The sequence below is a fragment of the Chiloscyllium plagiosum genome, unplaced genomic scaffold (genome assembly GCF_037043375.1).
Source record: "Chiloscyllium plagiosum isolate Xiang-an unplaced genomic scaffold, Cpla_swu_hap1 HiC_scaffold_9, whole genome shotgun sequence".
Lineage (NCBI taxonomy): Eukaryota > Metazoa > Chordata > Chondrichthyes > Orectolobiformes > Hemiscylliidae > Chiloscyllium > Chiloscyllium plagiosum.
The window spans coordinates 49289943-49312374 of record NW_028270147.1 but is presented as its reverse complement, the minus strand read 5'-3'; the positions used below and the strand labels follow the sequence as shown (position 1 = coordinate 49312374).

Sequence of the window (22432 nt, the reverse complement as noted above, 5' to 3'; positions counted from 1 at the left end):
CGGTTGAGGCCATCCTCATGGGTACCGAAATTGGCTATCAGCCTCTGCTTGGCACTTTACGTTGTTGCCTGTCCCGAAGTCCGGTCTAAGGACGGTCACCTGAAGGTCTGAGGTCGAATATCCCGGACCGCTGAAGTGTTCTCCGACTGGGAGGGAAAACTCCTCTTTGTTGACTGTTGTTCGGTGTCCAGTCATCTGTTGCCGTAATCTCTGCTTGGTCTTGCCAATGTACCGTGCCTCAGGGCTTCCTTGCCTGCAGCATATGAGATAAACAATGTTGGCTGAGTTGCATGAGTACCTGCCACGTACATGGTGGGAGGTATCCCCACATGTAATGGTAGTATCCATGCCTTGCAGTGTCTACCGTGACAAGATTGAATGGTATTGACCAGAAATGATCTGTTTGAGGTTTGGTGGTTGTTTAAAGGCGAGCAGTGGCGGTGTGGGGAAGGTCTTGGCGAGGTGCTCATCCTCATTGATAATGTATTGCAGGCTGCGAAGAACATGGCATAGTTTATTGGCTCCTGGGAAGTATTGGACAACGAAAGGTATCCTGTCGGTTGCAGTTCATGTCTGTCTCCTGAGGAGGTCAATATGGTTCCTTGCTGTGGCACGTCGAAACTGGCATTTGCTGAGTTGAGCATCACACTCCATTCTTATAAGGGCATCCTTCATAGCCAAGTTTGGTACCCATGGGGATGGCCTCAACCGGGACCGTGGGTTCATGTCACACTACAAGTGACCCCACTGCACTCTACACACACACAGGCAGACGCACACACACACAGACAGACGCACATACTCTCCTACAGACCCATACAATCACGCAGACCCTCTCATACACTCACACATACACCTTCTCACTGACTTATACACCTTTACACACACACACACACACTCATAAACATCCGTCCCCACACACATACCCATATAAGTTTTTGGGGTGATTTTGTACTTGCAGAATTACATTTTATATTGCTCAAAAACTGCATGAATCCATGTAAGAATCTGTAAATCTGTTTTTTAGATTAGAATCAGTCTGACCATTGTGGCACAGAGCCTCACACAGGAAGCTAACACCTTCAATACATTACCTGGGCCGACATGGCACCAATTGTTAAAGTTCACTTGAGAATGTAACTTTTTTAAAAAGTTTTGCGGTTTACATATGAAAGAATTGAAATCAACATGGTCATTCTAAAAGATGAGACTCAACAAACAATCCAGGTCTTTGTCATTATATAATTTCAGTTACATCACATTGTAAACTTTTTCTATAAATTCTGTGTCTTACAATCTTATACTCCACAACCACCTGATGAAGGAACAGCGCTCTGAAAGCTAGTGCTTCCAAATAAACCTGTTGGACTATAACCTGGTGTTGTGTGATTTTTAACTATATAATTTACATTATGTTTAAACGTCAGGTAGTTCAATCTGAGCAAGGGTGTTAAATGTGAATAAGGGAAATTATGAAAGCATGAGACACAAGAGGGCAGTTAGACTCAAAAAATAAATTATAAGGTATGACTGTCCATAGGCAATGTACAGTTAATGACTTACAGCTTAAACCATCTATACATTCTATTATGGTGCAAAAATTCAAAAAAAGGTGAATCAACTGTTGCTGACAAAGCAAGTTGCATAATATTAAAAGAAAAGGTTTATAAGGTGACCGCTGATAGCAAAAGATCTGAAGATTGGGAAGTTTTAGAACACAGTAAAGGAGGACAAAGAAACTGAAAAGGTAGGGGAGAAAGTGAGGACTGCAGATGCTGGAGATCAGAGTCAAATGTGTGGTGTTGGACATGCACAGCAGTTCAGACAGCATCCGAGGAACAGGAGAATGGCCGTTTCGGGCAAGAGCCCTTCATCAGGAATGAGGCTTGGGAGCCGAGGGGGTGGAGAGATAAATGGGAGGAGGGTGGGGATAGGGGAAAGGTTGCTGAGAGTGTGATACAGAGATGGAGGTGGGGGTAATGGTGATACTGAGGGTGGAACTGATAATATAATAGTGAAGGAAGATGAACAGGTAGGCCAGGTCAGGAGGGCGGCTGGAAGGTTGGAACTGGGATAAGGTGGAGGGAGGGGAAATGAGGGAACTGGTGAAATCCACATTGATCCCATGTGGTTGGAGGGTTGCCAAAGTGGAAGATGAGGCATTCTTCCTCCAGGTTTTGGGTGATTAGGGTGTGGCGATGGAGGAGGCCCAGTACTTACATGTCCTTGGTGGAATGGGAGGGGCAGTTAAAGTATTCAGCCACAGGGTGGTGGGAATGGTTTGTGTGGGTGTCCCGGAGATGTTCTCTGAAACGCTCTGCAAGTAGGCATCCTGTATTCCCGATGTAGAGGAAACCACATCGGGAGCAATAGATACAGTAAATTACGTGTGGAAGAGCAGATAAAGCTCTGATGGATGTGGAAGGCTCCTTTGGAGCCTTGGACAGAGGTGTGGGGATTCGTGTGGGTGCAGGTTTTGCAATTCCTGTAGTGGCAGGGGAAGGTGCCGGGAGGGGAGGGTGGGTTGGTTGGGGGGTGGGTGGGTGGACCTGACAAGAGTGTTGCGGAGGGAATGGTCTTTACGGAAAGCAGGTAGGGGTGGTAAGGAAATTACATGTCTGGTGGAGGGGTCCGTTTGTAGGCAGTGGAAATGGAGGAGGACAATGCGATGTATACAGAGATTGGTGGGGTGGGAGGTGAGGACCGGGAGTTTTGTCCTTGTTGCGGTTGGAGGGGTGGGGTTCGAGGGCAGAGGTTCGAGAAGTGGATGAGATGCACTGGAGCACATCATCGACCACGTGCTGGGAAAATTGCAGTCTTTGAAGAAGGAAGCCATCTGGTGTGTTCTGTGGTGGAACTGGTTTTCCTGGGAGCAGATGCGGCGAAGAAGGAAGAATTGGGAACGAGGGATAGTCTTTTTACAGGAGGCAGGATGGGATGAGGTGTAGTCCAGTAGGGAAGAACAACACATGAATACAACTTAGCAAAATACATTTAATCATTTTGTAATAGATTTTCCAGATACATAGAAAGGAAACATTTGCCGAAGTTAAATAGGGGTCCATTAAAAGCAGAGTCAGGAGAATTTATAATGGGGAACAGAGAAATGGCAGAGAAACTAAATGAATAATTTGTGTCTGTTTTTATTGAGGAAGAAACAGAAGTCTCCCAGAACTAGAAATCCAAATGACTACAGAGAGAATGAGGAGTTGAAGGAATTTATTATTAGTAAAAAGGTTGTACTGAAAAAATTTAATGGTTTGAAGGTTGTTAAATTCCAGGGCCTAATAGTCCATATCACAGAATGTTGAAGGAGGTGACTGTAGAGATAGTTGGTGCATTAGCAATTATCTTCCAAAATTCCTTAGTTTCTGAAATGATTCTGGCAGATTTGAAACTTGCAATTCACCTCACAATTTAAGAAAGGGTCAAGGGAATAATAGGGAACTGCAGATCGATTCAGCCTTAGATCAGTAGCAGGGAAAATGCTAGAATCTATAATAAAGGAATGATAAATGGACACTTGGATAAAATTATCTGATTGGGTATAGTCAGCATAGGTTTGCAAATGGGAATCCCTGTTTAACAAAGTTGTTGGAATTTTTTAAGGATGTTACTAACAAAACTGGCAAAGGGATCAAGGGATATAATATATTTGAATTTTCAGAACGCTTTTGACAAAGTCCTCACAGGAGATTGGATGGCAATATTAAAGCACATGGCATATGTGGAAATAGAGTCATTTATGTCTACAACACATAAAAAGGCCCTTCAGCCCTTGAAGTCTGCACCAATGAAAAACAACCACCTGACTGTTCTAATCTCATTTTCCTGTACTTCGTCTATAGCCTTGTATGCCTTGGCATTGCTCATGCACATTTAAATACTTACTAAATGTTATGAAGATTTTTGCCTCTATGACTCTTACATGCAGTAACTTCTAGCTTTTCACCACCTGCTGAGTGAAAATATTATTCCTCATACCTCTTCTAAACCCCTGTCTCTTTTCTTAAAACAATGCCAACTGGTCATTGCTTCTCATTGAAAGGTAAAGTTCTTCTCTACTCTATCAATGCCCCTCATAACCAACATTTTACACAGTTTCAGCATAAATTCCCACTCTTAAACTCCACTGTGCCATAAATAATAAAGGCAAACATTTCATGTGTGTTCTTAACCATTTTATCTTTGTGTTATGCTATTTTAAGGGACTGGTGGACTTGCACATCTCTGATCTGTGGTGCTTCCCATGGAGTCTAATCATTCATCATGTATTGCCTTGCCTTATTTGTCAAGCCCAAGGGCATCAGACTTATCCTGATTGAATTTCATTTGCTATTGATCAGCCCATCAAAACCATGTTCATCATTAATCCCTGCCTCTCCATGTGCAGATTAATTCTATCTCTCAGATGACTAACTAGCAGTCTCAGAGTGTACTGGAAAATTGAAAATATGTAAAATTTGGCTGTGAAACACATACCTTGAGGTTTGGTTGCTATTTTGACAACAATTTAAATTTAACCAATCAGATTAAATTATGCCCCAGGATACTAAAACCCAATTGATTTTGAATTTATTGTTTTTGCCAACCTCGAGTCAATGAGACGATCTGATGTTGGGGTATAAGGAAGCAAAAATTTTAAAAGTTAGACGGAGAGTTACTGCCATCTACAGAGAGACTGCCGTTCAAAACACTCTCTATCAAAGGTACCTTTATCATATGAAACATCTTTGCAGCAAAAGACCGAAGATGACCCAGAGAAATCTTCAGCCAGAGGAAGACAGACACCAACGACGACAGCTGCTGTGTGGTTTTGAACTTAAGTCGATATAATTTTAATACGGATTTTTATGGGAGCAGTATATTTCTATAGAGTGGGAGGCAGATCACAAGCATTTAAGAGATAGGAGGCTTCGAGTTGTAAATAGTTGTTGTTTAATGTTCACTTTTAAAGTTAAAGAATACATTGATTTTTTTTCTTTAAATAGTAGAATTTGGGAGTTCTCTGTCACTCACACTTTGACAGGCTACAGGTCGAGGTGAGCTTTTCTAGGTGTTTGGTTTAATTAGTGGAGGGGTCCACTGTCGTGTTGTAACAATGGAGTGAGTTAGCTGTGCAAAAAGTGGTGAAAGCTTGTGCACATTATGAATGAGTTAGCACTGATGTTAGCAAGGGAACAGCGCAGTACTGTCCAGCTCATCACAATGAAGCTTATTGGGGTAGTTTGCCACTGATGTCACCCTGACACCAGACAAGTATTCTGCTGTTCTCTGGTTAAATCATGTACTTTCTCCTCAGAAGGAATAAGGAATATGATGTCCACTGACCCCACTGGATTTATCCTTCTCATTCTGGTCATGGGGTAACGTTTCTTACAATATGACAAAGGGAGGGATTGAGTATGATGACAGAGGATGAAAGAGTAGTTAGTAGCGATGCACGGGCCCTGAGTGAGTAGGAATCTTAGACAATGGGATGGGTTAGTAAGTGACAGTTGTTGAGAATGGGATGGGTTAGTAAGTGACAGTTGTTGTGTAAACATGATGCATGCAATTGTGAGAGTTGTGGCCAATGAGCACAATGGCAGAATTCAAATGAGCGGTGACCCTTGTGAGGCCTCAGAGACAAGATACTGGCACTTATCCTTGAGCACAGAGAGCACCTTCTTCCTGCATTACTGTACATTTTACTAACAGCTGTATTCCGATGGCTGAGGAAACTGTGCACTGGATACATGAGTTGTCTAGGCTGACCACATCTGGTTCTGCAATGAGTACCCACCACATGCTCCTGGTTTGCCCCATATCTAGTGCACAGCCATTGTGCCCATATTAGAATCTGAGATTTTTTTTCTTAAGGAGCTCTCAATGTTTTTTTTAGAATCACAGAATCCCTATAGTGTGGATGCAGGCCATTCAGCCCATCGAGTCCACACTGCCCCTCTGAAGAGCATCTCACCCAGACCCACCCCCTTACCCTATCCCTGCAAACCTGCATTTCCCATGGCCAATCCACCTAACCTGCACATCTTCATACGATGGAGGAAACTGAAAACCCACACAGACACAGGGATATTGTGGAAGCTCCACACACACAGTCACCTGAGGCTGCAATCAAACCCGTGTCTCTGGTGCTCTGAGGCAGCAGTGCTAACCACTGAGCCATCGTACCACCTGAATCCTTTACCAATCTTAATTGCTGTGGTTAATGTAAGAATAATAGGGTGGTTATGGTAGGGGATTTTAACTTTCCAAACATCGACTGGGATTGCCATAGTGTTAAAGGTTTAGATGGAGAGGAATTTCTTAAGAGTGTACAAGACAATTTTCTGATTCAGTATGTGGGTGTACTTATGAGAGAAGGTGCAAAACCTGACCTACTCTTGGGAAATAAGGCAGGGCAGGTGACTGAGGTGTCAGTGGGGGAGCACTTTGGGGCCATTGACCATAATTCTATTCGTTTTAAAATAGTGATGGAAAAGGATAGACCAGATCTAAAAGTTGAAGCTCTAAATTGGAGAAAGGCCAATTTTGACAGTATTAGGCAAGATCTTTCAAAAGCTGATTGGAGGCAGATGTTCGCAGGTAAAGGGCTGGAAAATGGGAAGCCTTCAGAAATGAGATAACAAGAATCCAGAGAAAGTATATTCCTGTCAGGGTGAAAGGGAAGGCTGGTAACTATAGGGAATGCTGGATGACTAAAGAAATTGAGGGTTTGGTTAAGAAAAAGAAGGAAGCATATGTCAGGTACAGATAGGATAGATCGAGTGAATCCTTAGAAGAGTATAAAGAAAGTAGGAGTATACTTAAGAGGGAAATCAGGAGGGCAAAACGGGGACATGAGATAGCCTTGGCAAATAGAATTAAGGAGAATCCAAAGGGATTTTACAAATATATTAAGGACAAAAGGGTAACTAGGTAGAGAATAGGGCCCCTCAAAGATCAGCAAGGCGGCCTTTGTGTGGAGCCACAGAAAATGGGGGAGATACTAAATGAATATTTTGCATCAGTATTTACTGTGGAAAAGGATATGGAAGATATAGGCAGTAGGGAAATAGATGGTGACATCTTGCAAAATGTCCAGATTACAGAGGAGGAAGTTCTGGATGTCTTGAAACAGTTAAAGGTTTTTAAATCCCCAGGACCTGATCAGGTGTACCCGAGAACTCTGTGGGAAGCTAGAGAAGTGATTGCTGGGCCTCTTGCTGAGATATTTGTATCATCGATAGTCACAGGTGAGGTGCCGGAAGACTGGAGGTTGGCAAACGTGGTGCCACTGCTTAAGAAGGGTGGTAAGGACAAGCCAGGGAACTATAGACCAGTGAGCCTGATGTTGGTGGTGGGCAAGTTGTTGGAGGGAATCCTGAGGGACAGGATGTACATGTATTTGGAAAGGCAAGGACTGATTAGGGATAGTCAACATGGCTTTGTGCGTGGGAAATCATGTCTCACAAACTTGATTGAGTTTTTGATGAAGTAACAAAGAAGATTGATGAGGGCAGAGCAGTAGATGTGATCTATATGGACTTCAGTAAGGCGTTCCACAAGGTTAACCATGGGAGATTGATTAGCAAGGTTAGATCTCATGGAATACAGGGAGAACTAGCCATCTGGATACAGAACTGGCTCAAAGGTAGAAGACAGAGGGTGGTGGTGGACGGTTGTTTTTCAGACTGGAGGCCTGTGACCAGTAGAGTGCCACAATGATCAGTGCTGGATCCTCTACTTTTTGTCATTTACATCAATGATTTGGATGCGAGCATAAGTTTGCAGATGACACCAAAATTGGAGGTGTAGTGGACAGCAAAGAGGGTTACCTCAGATTACAACATGAACTGGACCAGATGGGCCAATGGGCTGAGAAGTGGCAGATAGAGTTTAATTCAGATAAATGCGAGGTGCTGCATTTTGGGAAAGCAAATCTTAGCAGGACTTATACACTTAATGGTAAGGTCCTAGGGAGTGTTGCTGAACAAAATGACCTTGGAGTGCAGGTTCATAGCTCCTTGAAAGTGGAGTCGCAGGTAGATAGGATAATGAAGAAGGCACTTGGTATGCTTTCCTTTATTGGTCAGAGTATTGAGTACAGGAGTTGGGAGGTCATGTTGCGGCTGTACAGGACATTGGTTAGGACACTGTTGGAATATTGCGTGCAATTCTGGTCTCCTTCCTATCGGAAAGATGTTGTGAAACTTGAAAGGGTTCAGAAAAGATTTACAAGGATGTTGCCAGAGTTGGAGGATCTGAGCCACAGGGAGAGGCTGAACAGGCTGGGGCTGTTTTCCCTGGAGCGTCAGAAGCTGAGGGGTGACCTTATAGAGGTTTAAAATATTATGAGGGGCATGGATAGGATAAATAGGCAAAGTCTTTTTCCTGGGGTCGGGGAATCCAGAACTAGAGGGCATAGGTTTAGAGTGAGAGGGGAAAGATATAAAAGAGACCTAAGGGCAACTTTTTCACGCAGAGGGTGGTACGTGTATGGAATGAGCTGCCAGAGGATGTGGTGGAGGCTGGTACAATTGCAACATTTAAGAGGCATTTGGATGAGTATTTGAATAGGAAGGGTTTAGAGGCATATGGGCCAGGTGCTGGCAGGTGGGACTAGATTGGGTTGGTATATCTGGTCGGCATGGACGGGTTGGACCGAAGGGTCTGTTTCCATGCTGTACATCTCTATGACTCTAATAGAATGAGTATGATTTTGGGGATGCCCTCTCTCCATCCATGGGTGGGCACGGTGGCTCAGTGGTTAGCACTGCTGCCTCACAGTGCCACAGACCCAGGTTTGATTCCAGCCTCAGGCAACTGTGTTAAGTTTACACACTTTCTCCCTGTCTGTATGGGTTTCCTCCAGGTGCTCCGGTTTCCTCCCACACACAAAGATGTGCAGATTAGGTGAATTGGCCGTGCTAAGTTGCCAGTAGTGTTCAGAGATGTATGGGTTAGGTGTATTAGTCAGGGGTAAATGTACAGTAATAGGGTAGGGGAATGGGTCTGGGTAGGTTACTCTTCAAAGGGACTTATTGGGCCAATGGCCTGCTTCCACACTGTAGGGATTCTATTCTAAGGGGTTTCACCAAGGCTGCTTGTGCTCCACTTTCCTATCTCTTCTTGTTTAGACTTTCCTGCTCCTCTGTGATATAAAGGAAGCAAAATGGATCCTGATGAAATTTACTGACACTGGAAACAACTGGCGCCTAGGACTGCATTATTTTCACCCACCCCACACCTGCCTCTGTCCAGCTCTCAGTGGGCCCTGAGAGTTAATACGTCAATTTCTTCCTACCTTCTGTATGGTATATGGCAATGAGCAATACAGTAGGATATAGAAGCTACAACAGTAATATATAAGGAGCTAATATATATAGTAATACTTTGATTGTTGAAATTTAAATTCAAATATTTTGCTTCATAAATATTTTTGTTGTACCAATACTGAACACTCTTATGTGACTTCAGGTTCAAGTTCCTGGTGGATTTTTTTCATTCATGAGTTTTTTAAGATAATGGAAATCAATTTTTTTATTGTACTTACAAAATCCAGTCTTTGTCTTGCGCTGTTTGACTTCAAAACTTTTAGAACTCGCTGATGAATTTCTTCCCATTTTGTTGGCCCAAAGGATCCTGGATAAAATCTAAATTATATATAAGCATTAGTAACAAGAGCAAATCTTGCACTCATGAAAAGGTGTTCAGAGTTGAGATAGGGAGAATTTTATCCTTTGGAGATTTTCTGAGACTGTGACCAAAGATTAATGCCTGGCCACCTCCATAATCTTACTGGAGGTGCCAATTAAAGCTTGGCCTCTGCTGGGCTTTATCTGCATCATGGAAATAATCTGCTAGGAGAAAGTGAGGTCTGCAGATGCTGGAGATCAAAGTTGAAACTTTATTGCTGGAACAGCACAGCAGGTCAGGCAGCATCTGCTGCCAGGGAGATCCTAGCAGTCTCCCTGTTTAAGCCGGAGGTGCCAGTTACTTCCACTAATTGGCTACTTTCTGTTATTGGTTGTGTAGCTGAACCAATCCTCACCCACCCCATGACAAGATTGCCCAAAGACAGGATGCACAGAGTGTTTGACTAACATGTTTTTCTGCACTTCATTTTCTTCTAAAGGCACTTGTGTGTGACCTCAGACTCCCTTTCAAAATGTCAAAATACAATGAGGAGAAAGGAATATGTTAAATTTAAGCCATGTTTCTGTCAAGGTAAAAGCGTCAGTTTTTTATTTCACAAACACAGCACTATTTAAACTGAATAATTATTTAAATCTAGCGTTTGCTATTTTTCCAATTTTTGACAAAGCTCCACCCAGAACACAGATTACCTGTATTAACTGGACACATTGAAACTCCTGGGGCTTGGATTATTCAAATTCCTACCCTTGATGGTATGATATTTTACAATTTTTATGAAGAATATTTTGTGCTTTATGTTAAATTTTATTGATCATTATGGCCTTAATAAGTTTTTTTTTGCTGAGTAGTGTAGCATTTTTTGATATTTTATTCATACCAGTACTTTCTTTCACATTTCTCGGTTTTTGCTATTAAGTAAGAAACACCATTCCAAGTAGCGAGAATAAGAATTCCTTTGTGATCCCAATATTACTGTATGGTCCAGATAGGGAAGTCATAAGAAATGCCTCATGAGACCAATTTCATCTCCCATGTCACAAATCCAGAATCAGTATTTTTAGAATCGAATAGACATATTCGATTCAGTCTTTGCACTGATATGTAAATGACACATAATAATAAGACTTAAGCTCATACCTTGGAAAGAGGAACAGTTAAATAAACAAGCATGCTTTCCGAAAAATATTCTTGTATCTCCATTTGAGGTTTGATCATGATCTTGTGCTATGCACTTGGTTCTGATATTTCAATAGTGGCAAAAATGGGCTTGGATTGGATTATAGCACAGGGGCTATAGAAGGGTACCCATATTTGTAGCTGAAAGTCACCTTTCAATAGGAAAAGATAGAAGTCATACACAAGGAGGCAGTTATATGGGAGAAGGTGCAAATAACTGCACATAATTTTGTTCATATTTTCTGCAGTCCATCAACCAATTACAAATTTAAATTGTGAAGTGTCACACGTTTATGGAGGTTGCACTTGAAGCATCATTTTCTTTTACACATACTTCTTCACTGTCCCTAAATAGCATGGCATACTTTCTAAAGTACAGAGATAGATGGCAGAAAACAGGTGTTCTTCAGTGGTTACGGAGTTTCTCAGTGGGGCTAACAGCTAATACCTGAAAAAAACCCTGCATTCTCCTAAAAGGCATTGACTTAGTCTTTCAACTTGGTCAAATAAATTAGGCATTTGAGGCTTTGTGCACTCAATGCATATTGGTTACTTCCCATTTCATTTGATATGTCTATTCGATTCTAAAAATACTGATTCTGGATTTGTGACATGGGAGATGAAATTGGTCTCATGAGGCATTTCTTATGACTTCCCTATCTGGACCATACAGTAATATTGGGATCACAAAGGAATTCTTATTCTCGCTACTTGGAATGGTGTTTCTTACTTAATAGCAAAAACCGAGAAATGTGAAAGAAAGTACTGGTATGAATAAAATATCAAAAAATGCTACACTACTCAGCAAAAAAAAAACTTATTAAGGCCATAATGATCAATAAAATTTAACATAAAGCACAAAATATTCTTCATAAAAATTGTAAAATATCATACCATCAAGGGTAGGAATTTGATAATCCAAGCCCCAGGAGTTTCAATGTGTCCAGTTAATACAGGTAATCTGTGTTCTGGGTGGAGCTTTGTCAAAAATTGGAAAAATAGCAAACGCTAGATTTAAATAATTATTCAGTTTAAATACACCAACGTGCCACAGTCAGTGTAATTTGCAAAATTGTTACATTTTATGTGAAATTGCTGCCATGCAGGATTTCTGCAGCCATAACTATTCCATCTCTTGAATCAGTTGTTGCCTGGATGTAACACTTTGTGGGCCCCTTACAATTCTCTTAAGGTAATTATGTTTTCTTCATGCAGAATTAGCTCCTGCATCGCTACTTCCATTATACTGAAATTACACACGTCTTGTCTAAGTGGCACATGTTCACCTAATTTATTAGGCAAAAAGGACAGGATTTTGAGTTTGCAAGTTGGGGACGACAATCCATACTAAGTCTAGAACAGATATTTGACGGTGATTATTCCCAAATTGTTCATTTAGTGGCAGAGGACTGACTCACAGCACAACGTAGGGTGCTGAATAGGCTCTTGAAGCTGAGAGCCTTTTAACTTGAATAAACAGCATCCTGCAGTTTAGGCAAGACATAGAGGGGATGCTAGCACCTTGAGGATTCATCTATGAAACTTTCTACATTTTTAATTTAAAAATATAACCCCTTCTAAAGAGAACTACCACTGCAGTTCTGGCCAAGCAAGCAGGGACGACCCCAAAGCATGCCTGAAGGACAAGTTCCTGATTTTCCAGCAGGAGGTCAATTCCAGGCACCTGGTCTAGTCCCTAATTTTGGAATTTTTCTGTCATCTTTGGACAAAAGGCCTTTGATTCCTATGAATTAGCTACCTGTCTTCTGACGGCAATTCAGCCTTGAGTATCAACAGGTCACTGAACTGTAGGAAGACATCACAAAGTTCTCAAAGATCTATCCTTCAAACTTATTTACACACACACACGTGGCAAACATTACTGGAAACTTTTAAATCTCAAATTCTAAGAATAAAAAGAACTAGAATTCTCTCTTTAGAAGCTACCTACTTGTCTACAGAACGCGTGTTTGGATGATGAGTTCAGCAAGGACTATGTTCAAGCCACTGAAGTTGAAATGTCTGCTAAAATATTGTCTATGTTGCATAGCACTACATCTGCTTTATGAGGAATTGTGTTCTGTCACTTTATGCTAAACTAGCATTCCACAAAATTGAGAAATTTTAGAGATATGTGTTTCAAACTTGCTCAAAAAGAACCTGAGTAAGGCTAGACACCAATGTTTATTTTACAATCATGACAATACTGTCACTTTAAAAGATTATTTTGTCATGGGTTTTTGAGGTTGTAAAGGCAGAGGTGCAGAAATGACTTTCATCTATTAGAATACAGTGATAGTTTCACTTCTTTCTTGAAAGAAGTGAAACTATCACTGTATTCTAACAGATGAAAGGCTTAACAGACAATCAATTTTTCAATGTATAATTTCAGTTACATCACACTGCAAATTTTTGCTGTAAATTCTGTGTTACGATCGAGCCCTCCACTATCACCTGATGAAGGAGCGTAGCTCCGAAAGCTAGTGTGCTTCCAATTAAACCTGTTGGACTATAACCTAGTGTTGCGTGATTTTTAACTGAATTCCCACTATCAGTATCCTGGTCATAAACAATGACCAGAAAGTTAACTTGTTGTTGAATCTTCTTGCTACAACAGCAGGTCAGAGGCTAAGGTACTGTGGCTGGTAACCCACCTCCTGACTCTCCAAAGCCTGTCCACCAGCTACAAGCCACAATTCAGGAGTGTGATGGAATGTTATCCAGCTTCTTGGAAGAATACAGTTCCAAAAACACTCAAGAAGTATCTATCCAGAACAAAGCAATCCACTTGACTGGCACTTCATCAATATCCTTAAGCATTTAATCCATCCACCATCAATGCACAAGACACTGTAGATTAGATTCCCTACAGCGTGGAAACAGGCCATTTGGTTGGCCTAACAAGTCCACACCGACCCTCCAATGAGTAACTCACTCAGACCCATTTCCTGACATTTACCCCTGACTAATGCACCGAACACTATGGGCAATTCACCTGTGAGATAAAACCGGATCATCTGGCAGAAAACCACACAGACACAGGGAGAATGTGCAAACTCCACACAGTCAGTCACCTGAGGCAGGGAATTGAACCCATGTCCCTGGCACTGTGAGGCAGCAATGCTAACCACTAAGCCACCGTGCCACCCGCTAATGTACCTCTAAAAGACGCACTGCAGTAACTTGCTAAAATTCATTTGACACTTCTAACTCTCAACACCAACCATCTGGAAGTAAAAGTAAGCAAACATATTGGAATGCTACTGCTTGCAATTCCCCTTTAAGTTTCAAATCAACTTGAATATGAAATGTATCATTGTCCCTTCTCTTTGATGCACCAAGTTCCTGGAACTCCTGTTCCAACAGTACTGCGCCACACAGAATGTAGGGGTTTGAGGTTATCATCATCCACTTTAGGAGGGTAATTAGAAATGACAACAAATGGTGGCCACGTTAATGATGTTCATATACCATGAATGAAAATAAAAGGATTCATTGGCAAGTTGCTGCAGTGGAAGCTTAACTGTTGCTAACAAAATGTTCCATATAAAATCAAACATGAATGATTGGATTCAGAGTACTGAAGAACAGCTACACTGGAATTGAAATGTTACTTTGTTTCTCTATCCATTGATGGTGCCAGAATTGCTGGGTTTCTCTGGCACTTTCTGTTTCTATGAATGATTGAATGCATGAAATGTTTCCTGCATCCAATAACCTTTAGATCAAGAAACACTGAACCATTTTTCTTTTGGAAGCAAACGTGAATGGCATTTGTTGAAAATAAGTGTCTGAACTCCAGCCAATTTTTTTTCTGTGAACGTTCAAGTTATATTATGGGTGTGTGATTGCTCATTTCCTGTTAAATTTCAAATAGCATATAGTTAATTCATTTGCATCCAATATTTTTGTCTCACTCATCCACCACCCATCCACTGTATTTCACAGCACAAGAAATTATTGCAACAATGATTTCGAAAGAACAAATAGAGAATTCAGCCATTTGCCATTCTTACCCACTAGTCTGCGCTATTGTATAGAGCAAATGCATTGCCACTTTATTTGATGAAAATGAGATGCTCAAAGTCATTGTGACATTTCGGTTAGTCCTAGGGTTGTCTGCACCTGCTGTTGTCTAGGAACCTAGAATCTATGACTGATCTCCAGGGCTCTACTCTTGGAGATGCATGAGAAAATGTGAAAGGAGAGTTTGCGGTTTGCCTGTTCATCACTTTTTGTGTTCCATATTTAAGCTCTGGCCTCAAGTCCTTTCTGTCCACCGTCATGAAAGAGAACCCATGTGATCTAAGGAGATGCAAACACTGGCCAGATGGCATAAGCGGCATAAGTCCCAACTGAGTACAAAATTGGACAGAAGATGAGATGGATTTACAAAATATATTAAATCATCAATAAAAAATTAGTTTAAACACATTTTTCAAAGAGATTTTACAGAAATTATAGTTAATTAGAGGTGTTGTCCCAAATAGAATGCAATGAACACAAAAACACAGGACTATATAGCTATACCTGATAAAACTAGGTATCTTCAATAGGTATTTGTTCATCTTAAACAAGCTTTGTTTGAAATAAAAAACAAAGAACTGTGGATGATGGAAATCAGAAACAAAAATAGAATCAGAAATTGCTAGAAAATCTCATAGGTCTGGTAGCATTTGTGGAGAGAAAGCAGTCAACATTTCGGGACTGGTGACTCTTCTTCAGAATTGATTGCAGTGAGAAAAAGATTCTTCCAGCAATTTCTCATTTTATTTGAAATAAAGTTCACTCAACATGACATAATTTTATTTAAGTAACTGTACAAATGTAAACATGAATATTTAGAAGAGTGTAAAGGCAATAGGAGTATACTTAAGAGGGAAATCAGGAGGGCAAAAAGGGGACATGAAATAGCCTTGGCAAATAGGGTTAAGGAGAATCCAAAGGGATATTATAAATACATTAAGGACAAAAGGGTAACTCGGGAGAGAATCGGGCCCCTCAAAGATTAGCAAGGCACCCTTTATGTGGAACCCCAGGAGTTGGGGGAGATATTAAATGAGTATTTTGCATCAGTGTTTACTGTGGAAAAGGACATGGAAGACATTAAATGTGAGGAAATAGATGGTGACAACTTGAAAAATGTCCATATTACAGAGGAGGAGGTGCTGGATGTCTTAAAAAGCATAAAGTCCCCAGGACCTGATTAGGTATACCTGAGAAATCTGTGGGAAGCTAGGGAAGTGATTGCTGGGCCACTTGCTGAGATATTTGGATCAATAGTCACAGGTGAGGTGCTGAAAGACTGGAGGTTGGCTAACGTGGTGCCAATATTTAAGAAAGGTGGTAAGGAAAAGCCAGTGAACTGTAGACCAATGAGCCTGACATCGGTGGTAGGCAAGTTGTTGGAGGGAGCCCTGAGGGACAGGATTTACATGTATTTGGAAAAAGCAAGGACTGATTAGGGACAGTCAACATGGCTTTGGGCATGGGAAATCATGTCTCACTAACGTGATTAAGTTTTTTGAGGAAGTAATGAAGAGGATTGATGAGGGCAGAGTACTGGACACAATCTACATGGACTTCAGTAAGGTGTTCGACAAGGTTTCTCATGGGAGACTGGGTGAGCAAGTTTAGCTCACATGGAATGCAGGGAAAACTAGCCATTTGGATACAGAACTGGCTCAAAAGCAGAAGACAGACGGCGGTGGTGGAGGGCTGCCATTCATCCTGGAGGACTGTCATCAGTGGGGTGTCACAAGGATTGATGCTGGGTGCACAGCTTTTTGTCATTTGTATAAATGATTTGGATGTGAACATAGGAAGTATAGTTAGAATGTTTGCAGATGATACCAAAATTGGAGGTGTAGTGAACAGTGAAGAAGGTTACCTCAGAGTGCAACTAGATCTTGATCAGGTGGGCCACTGGACTGAGGAGTTGCAAATGAAGTTTAGTTTAGATAAATGTGAGGTGCTGCACTTCAGAAAGGCAAATCAGGGCAGGGCTTATACATTGAATGGTAAGTTCCCGGGGAGTGTTGCTGAACATAGAGACGTTGGCGTGCAGGTTTGTAGTTCCTTGAAAGTAGAGTTGTTGGTATATAGGATAACAAAGAAGGTGTTTGGTATGCTTTTCTTTATGGCTCAGAGCATCGAGTATAAGAGTTGGGAGGTCATGTTGCCGCTGTACAGGTTAGAGGAGAAAGTGAGGACTGCAGATGCTGGAGATCAGAGCTGAAAATGTGTTGCTGGAAAAGCGCAGCAGGTCAGGCAGCATCCAAGGAGCAGGAGAATCGACGTTTCGGGCATGAGCCCTTCTTCAGGAAGAAGGGCTCATGCCCGAAACGTCGATTCTTCTGCTCCTTGGATGCTGCCTGACCTGCTGCGCTTTTCCAGCAACACATTTTCAGCTGTACAGGTTAGACCACTATTGAAATATTGTCTACAATTCTGATCTCCCTTCTATTGGAAAGATGTTGTGAAACCTGAAAGGTTTCAGAAAAGATTGACAAGGATGCTGGCAGAATTGGATGGTTTGCGCGACAGGGAGAGGCTGAGGCTGTTTTTCCTGGAGCATTGGAGACTGAGGGGTGACCTTATAGAGGTTGATAAAATCATGAGAGGCATGGATAGGGTAAATAGACAAGATCTTTTCCCCGGGGTGGGGGAGTCCAGAACTAGAGGGCAAAGGTTTAGGGTGAGAGGGGAAAAATTTAAATGGGACCTAAGGAGCAACATTTTCATGTAGAGGATGGCGTAAGGATGGAATGAGCTGCCAGAGGAAGTGGTAGAGGCTGGTACAATTACAACATTTAAACGGAATCTCAATGGGTATATGAATAGGAAGTGTTTAGAGGGAGATGGGCTAAGTGCTGGCAAATGTATGAGATTATTTTCAGACAGCTGGTTGGCATGGATGAGTTGTTTCCGTGCTGGACATCTCTCTGACTCTATGATTGTATGTGCCAAAATGAATCAGAATGCATAATGGATAAACCTGAGAAAATTATTTTATTTTGTGAAAGAATCTATGGCAAATTTATTACATAACTCAACCAAATTCAGAAAATGATTTTGGACTGATGAAACTCATACATCTTTCAAAAACATAAGCTCAAAACTATGGCTGTCATTTACGAAATCCACATATGAACTATAGGGCAAAGGAAGAGCTGCTTGAAATTGTAAGAATGAAAAGGAACCCTGAAATGTTACATTGATAAATAAAATGTCAGCATTTAGGCCATTTCAACAGCTGAAAAGCTATTGTGATTTCTTCTACAGGGCAAAGTGGAGGGCAGCAGAAAGAAGAGTCGACCTACATGTATTTGGATCTCCGATGTCAGAGATATATTTCAGGTGAGCTACTGTCAATAGCACAAGACTGAGAAGCATGACATACCATGACAGCAATGTCAGTTTAAGCAGCAGCAGTCAGTGGTACTGCTATTCATCTGCCTGCTGATATAAGTATCCACATAGCATTGAGTTGATATGATTTTGTCTTTTAGTTTTTCATCTGTGTGAAAAAAAGAAAATACTCTCCATTTTATGTATTATCTTAGTTGAATGGGCAAACTGTACACTAACATAACTTATCTACATAGTAGCTGCTCTAAAATGTCAGCAAATATTATCTGTAAAGAATATAGGATAACATCTAACCTGTTTTTTTGATACAATGAATTGTAAGATGTTGTCTTCACTTTTGCGCCCAACCTAAATAACAAACTTTCAGCAAAGTCAGTTCAAATTTTAGTAGATGAGTAATATCATTGATTCAATACAGAGGCTGATTTGCACTAAATAACTTCACTCTGAAATGCTCTCCATTCAGCAAGATGTGTGACAGTACAGCGCAAAACCCCTTAAGGTGAGGCGGTGCCAACTTCGAGTCAAAAGGTGTCAATACTTCTGACCTTTTTAAGGTTTGCTTCACCTCCTGGTAAGCTTCCTCATATTCCTGGGTCCATTTCCATATCACCGTTTTCCCAGCAACCAATTCTTGCCATAGTAATTTACAAATCCCAAGAAGATTCTCAGTTGAGACACGTTCTCTGGTGTGGGAGCCTTCATGAAAGCCTCAATCTTCTTGGGTGCCTTGTGTAGTCCCTTGCAATCAATTACATGGGTCAGGAACTCTATGGAGTCTTTAAGAACTCACATTTCTCCCTTTTACTTGTAGGCCATGTTCCTGCAACCTGCTTAGGGTTTATTCCAGGTTTTTCAAATGCTCCTCTTCAGAGGATCCAGCAACCAAAATATCATCCAGACAACACTGGATACTTGGCAATCCACTCAAACTTTGATCTATGGCCCTCTGGATTAGAGCTGGCACTGATATGAGGCCAAAAGGCAGTCACTTGTAGCGGAACAGTCCCCGAGTATCACTATTGTCAGAGGTGCTGGGACTTCACAGACACCATCTGCAAGTAGGCCTGCAATATATCAATTTTTGAGCATTTCTTTCCCTCAGCCTTCCAGTGAACAAGTCTTCAATGCGTGGGAGTGGGTATTGATCTGCACACAGGACTGGGTTGACTGTGACCTTAAAGTAACCACAAATCCTCAACACGCCTTCTGTTTTTAGGACTGGGATGATTGGAGCGGCCCATTCACTGGTGGTTACTGATGCCAATGCTTTCAGGTTCACCAGCCATTCAAGTTCGGTCTCCACCTTAGGATGTATGGTGTATGATGCTGGATGTGCCTTCAGGCTTCTTGGATGAGCCTCATGCTTCAACAGTTCATTTCTCCAGGGTTCCCTTGAAGACATAGAGTTATAGAGACGTACAGTATAGAAACAAACCCTTCAGTCTAACTCATCCATGCCGACCAGATATCCTAAATTAATCTAGTTCCAGTTGCCAGCATTTGGCCCATATCCCTCTAAACCCTTCCTATTCATATAGCCATCCAGATGCTTTTGAAATGTTGTAATCGTACTAACCTCCATCACTTCCTCGCAGCTTATTCCAAGCACACACCACTCTCTGCATGAAAAATCCCTTTCGGGTTCCTTTTCCTTACACCCTTGAGTCTGCCAGCCTATTAACCATGCCAAAATTTAACTTTGATTTCTTTAATCTGACTTATGCATAATAGTCTCTTTCACTACGTCCAGAGACAGTTTCAGCATACTGGTCATTTAGCTATACTTTTACCTATACATAGCCTTTCAGTGGCATCACCTGTTCCATGTACTTCCTTAATCCTGGCAAGCTTCAATAGCAGTGCCTTTATCTTTGCCCTATATATTCATTCGGAAATCAGAGACACGTTTGCACCCATATCTATTTCCATCTTTACGGCCTTACCCACTAAGTTGGGAAGAATTAGAGAAGGCTACAGAACTCAGGAAAATAAATACTAATGTTCACGTTACAGAAGAGGAAGTGCTGGATAATCTCTGGGATTAATCTCTGGGACCTGATCCAGTGCATCCCAGAACATTGTGGGAAGTTAGGGAAGAAATTGTGGGGCCTCTTGCAGAAATATTTGAATCATTTATAACTACAGGTGAAGTTGCCAGATGACTGGAGAGTGGCTAGTGTTCAAGAAGGGATGTAAGGAGAAGCCTGGGAACAATAGATCTATGAGTCTGATTTTGGTGGTGGATAAGTTGTTGGAAGTGATTCTGAAAGATAGGATTTATATGCATTTGGGGAGGCAAGGAATGATTATGGATAGTCAACATGCTTTTGTGTGAAGAAAATCGTGTCTTACAAACTTGATTAATTTTTAATGAAGGCAGAGCGGTAGATATTGTTTACTTGGGCTGAGGTAAAGTCTTTGATAAGATTCCGCGTGGTAAATGAATTCATAAAGTTCGATCATATGAGACTCGGTGAGCTTCTCAATTGGATACAAAATTGGCTTAACGGCAGGAGACAGAGAGTGATAGTGGAGTTGTTTTCGGACTAGAGGCCTGTGATCAGCAGTGTTCCACAGGAATTGGCACTGGGTCCACTTTTGTTTGTAATTTACATAAATTATTTTTATGAGAATATAGAAGACCTGGTTAATAAGTTTGTAGATGACACCAAAGTGGATAGTGAAAAAGGTTATCTATGGTTACAAAGAGATCTTGATCAACTGGGTCAATGGAGTGGAGAGGCAAATGGAGTTTAATTTGGATAAAGGTGAGGTATTGCATTTTGGTAAACAAACAAAGGCAGGACTTATACAGTTGAAAGTAGGGTCTTGGTAGTGTTGTAGAACAGAGAGACCAAGGGGTTCAGGGATATAATTCTTTGAATTTTGTGTCAAATATAGATAGGGTGGCTAAGAAGGCATTTAGTAGGCTTGCCTTCCTTGTCCTCTGAATTGTTTCTTTTAAACACCCCTTCTCTTGCTTCAGCTGTACTTAGTAATCAAAAAGTGTGGCGATGGAAAAGCACAGCTGGTCAGGCAGCATCCGAGGAGCAGGAGAGCTGACATTTCGAGCATAAGCCCTTCATCAGGAATGTGGTGGTTGTGTTGGGGGGGTGCTCAGAGATAAATAAGAGGGGGGTAGGTAGCTTGGAAGGTGATAGGTAGATGCTAATGGGGGTGATGTTGATAGGACAGAGCACAAGGTGGAACGAATAGGTGGGAAGGAAGATCGACAGGTGAGACAGTTCAAGAGGGCGGTGCTGAGTTGGAGGGTTGGATCTGGGATAATGTGGGTGGAGGGGAGATGAGGAAACTGGTGAAATCAACATTGATGCCTTGTGGTTGGAGGGTCGCAAGGCGGAAGATGAGGCATTCTTCCTCCAGATGTCGGGTGGCTAGGATTTGGCGGGGGAGGAGGCCCAGGACTTACATGTCCTTGGCCGATTGGGAAGTGGAGTTGAAGTAGTCAGCCAGTGGTGGGGTTGTTTGATGTGCGTATCCCAGAGATGTTCTCTGAAACATTCTGCAAGTTGGCATCCTATCTCCCCAATGTACAGGAGACCACATTGAGAGCAACGGACATAGTAGATGAAGTGTTTGGATGTGCAAGCAAATCTCTCCCGGATGTGGGAGGATCCTTTGGCACCTTGGATTGAGGTGAGACAGGGGGTGTGGTCGCAGGTTTTACACCTCTTATGGTGGTAAGGAAAGGTGCCAGAGTGGAGGGTGGATTGGTGGGGGGCATGGACCTAATGAGTCATGAAAGGAATGGTCTCTGCGGAATGCTGATAGGGTTGGGGAGGGAAATGTATCTCTTGTGGTGGGGTCTGACTGTAAGTGGCAGAAATGGCAGAGGATGATGCGTTGTATCCGGAGATTGGCTGTTTGCAACAAACAAGAAACTATGCTTGCCCATGCTTGCAAGACTAAAAGTAGTGTCCAACATCTCGTGCGATTTCACAACTAGATAAAATTTGTTAAATATTACTGAATGTGCAGTGAAGTATGTTGACATAATTTAGATTGCTAGTTGGTTTTGAGGCGTGGAGTTCTTGTGTGTACAGGAAGCTGCACATACATGCATGGCCTTTATGTTTGTAGGCAAAACAAATACAGTCACACATTGCCTGTTTCAACTCAATAAAATGGGTGACAGCCATTCTCTGATTCATTTCTGAGGGAATGCCTTAAAATTTAAGCAAAACTTAACAATTAACTATCAGTCACTTTTTTCTGCTAC

The 22432-nt window shown here is 41.7% G+C and overlaps 1 protein-coding gene across 2 annotated transcripts in view; it reads right to left on the bottom strand.

Annotated features, from left to right (window-relative positions):
• The window catches only part of spata6 (spermatogenesis associated 6), a 94274-nt gene that overhangs the window by 5324 nt on the left and 66518 nt on the right, over window positions 1–22432 (bottom strand). For both annotated transcript variants that reach the window (XM_043699238.2, XM_087990612.1), the window contains one exon: window positions 9539–9638. In XM_043699238.2, coding sequence (XP_043555173.2) covers window positions 9539–9638 — 100 coding nt within the window. The remainder of the gene's footprint in view (window positions 1–9538; window positions 9639–22432) is intronic.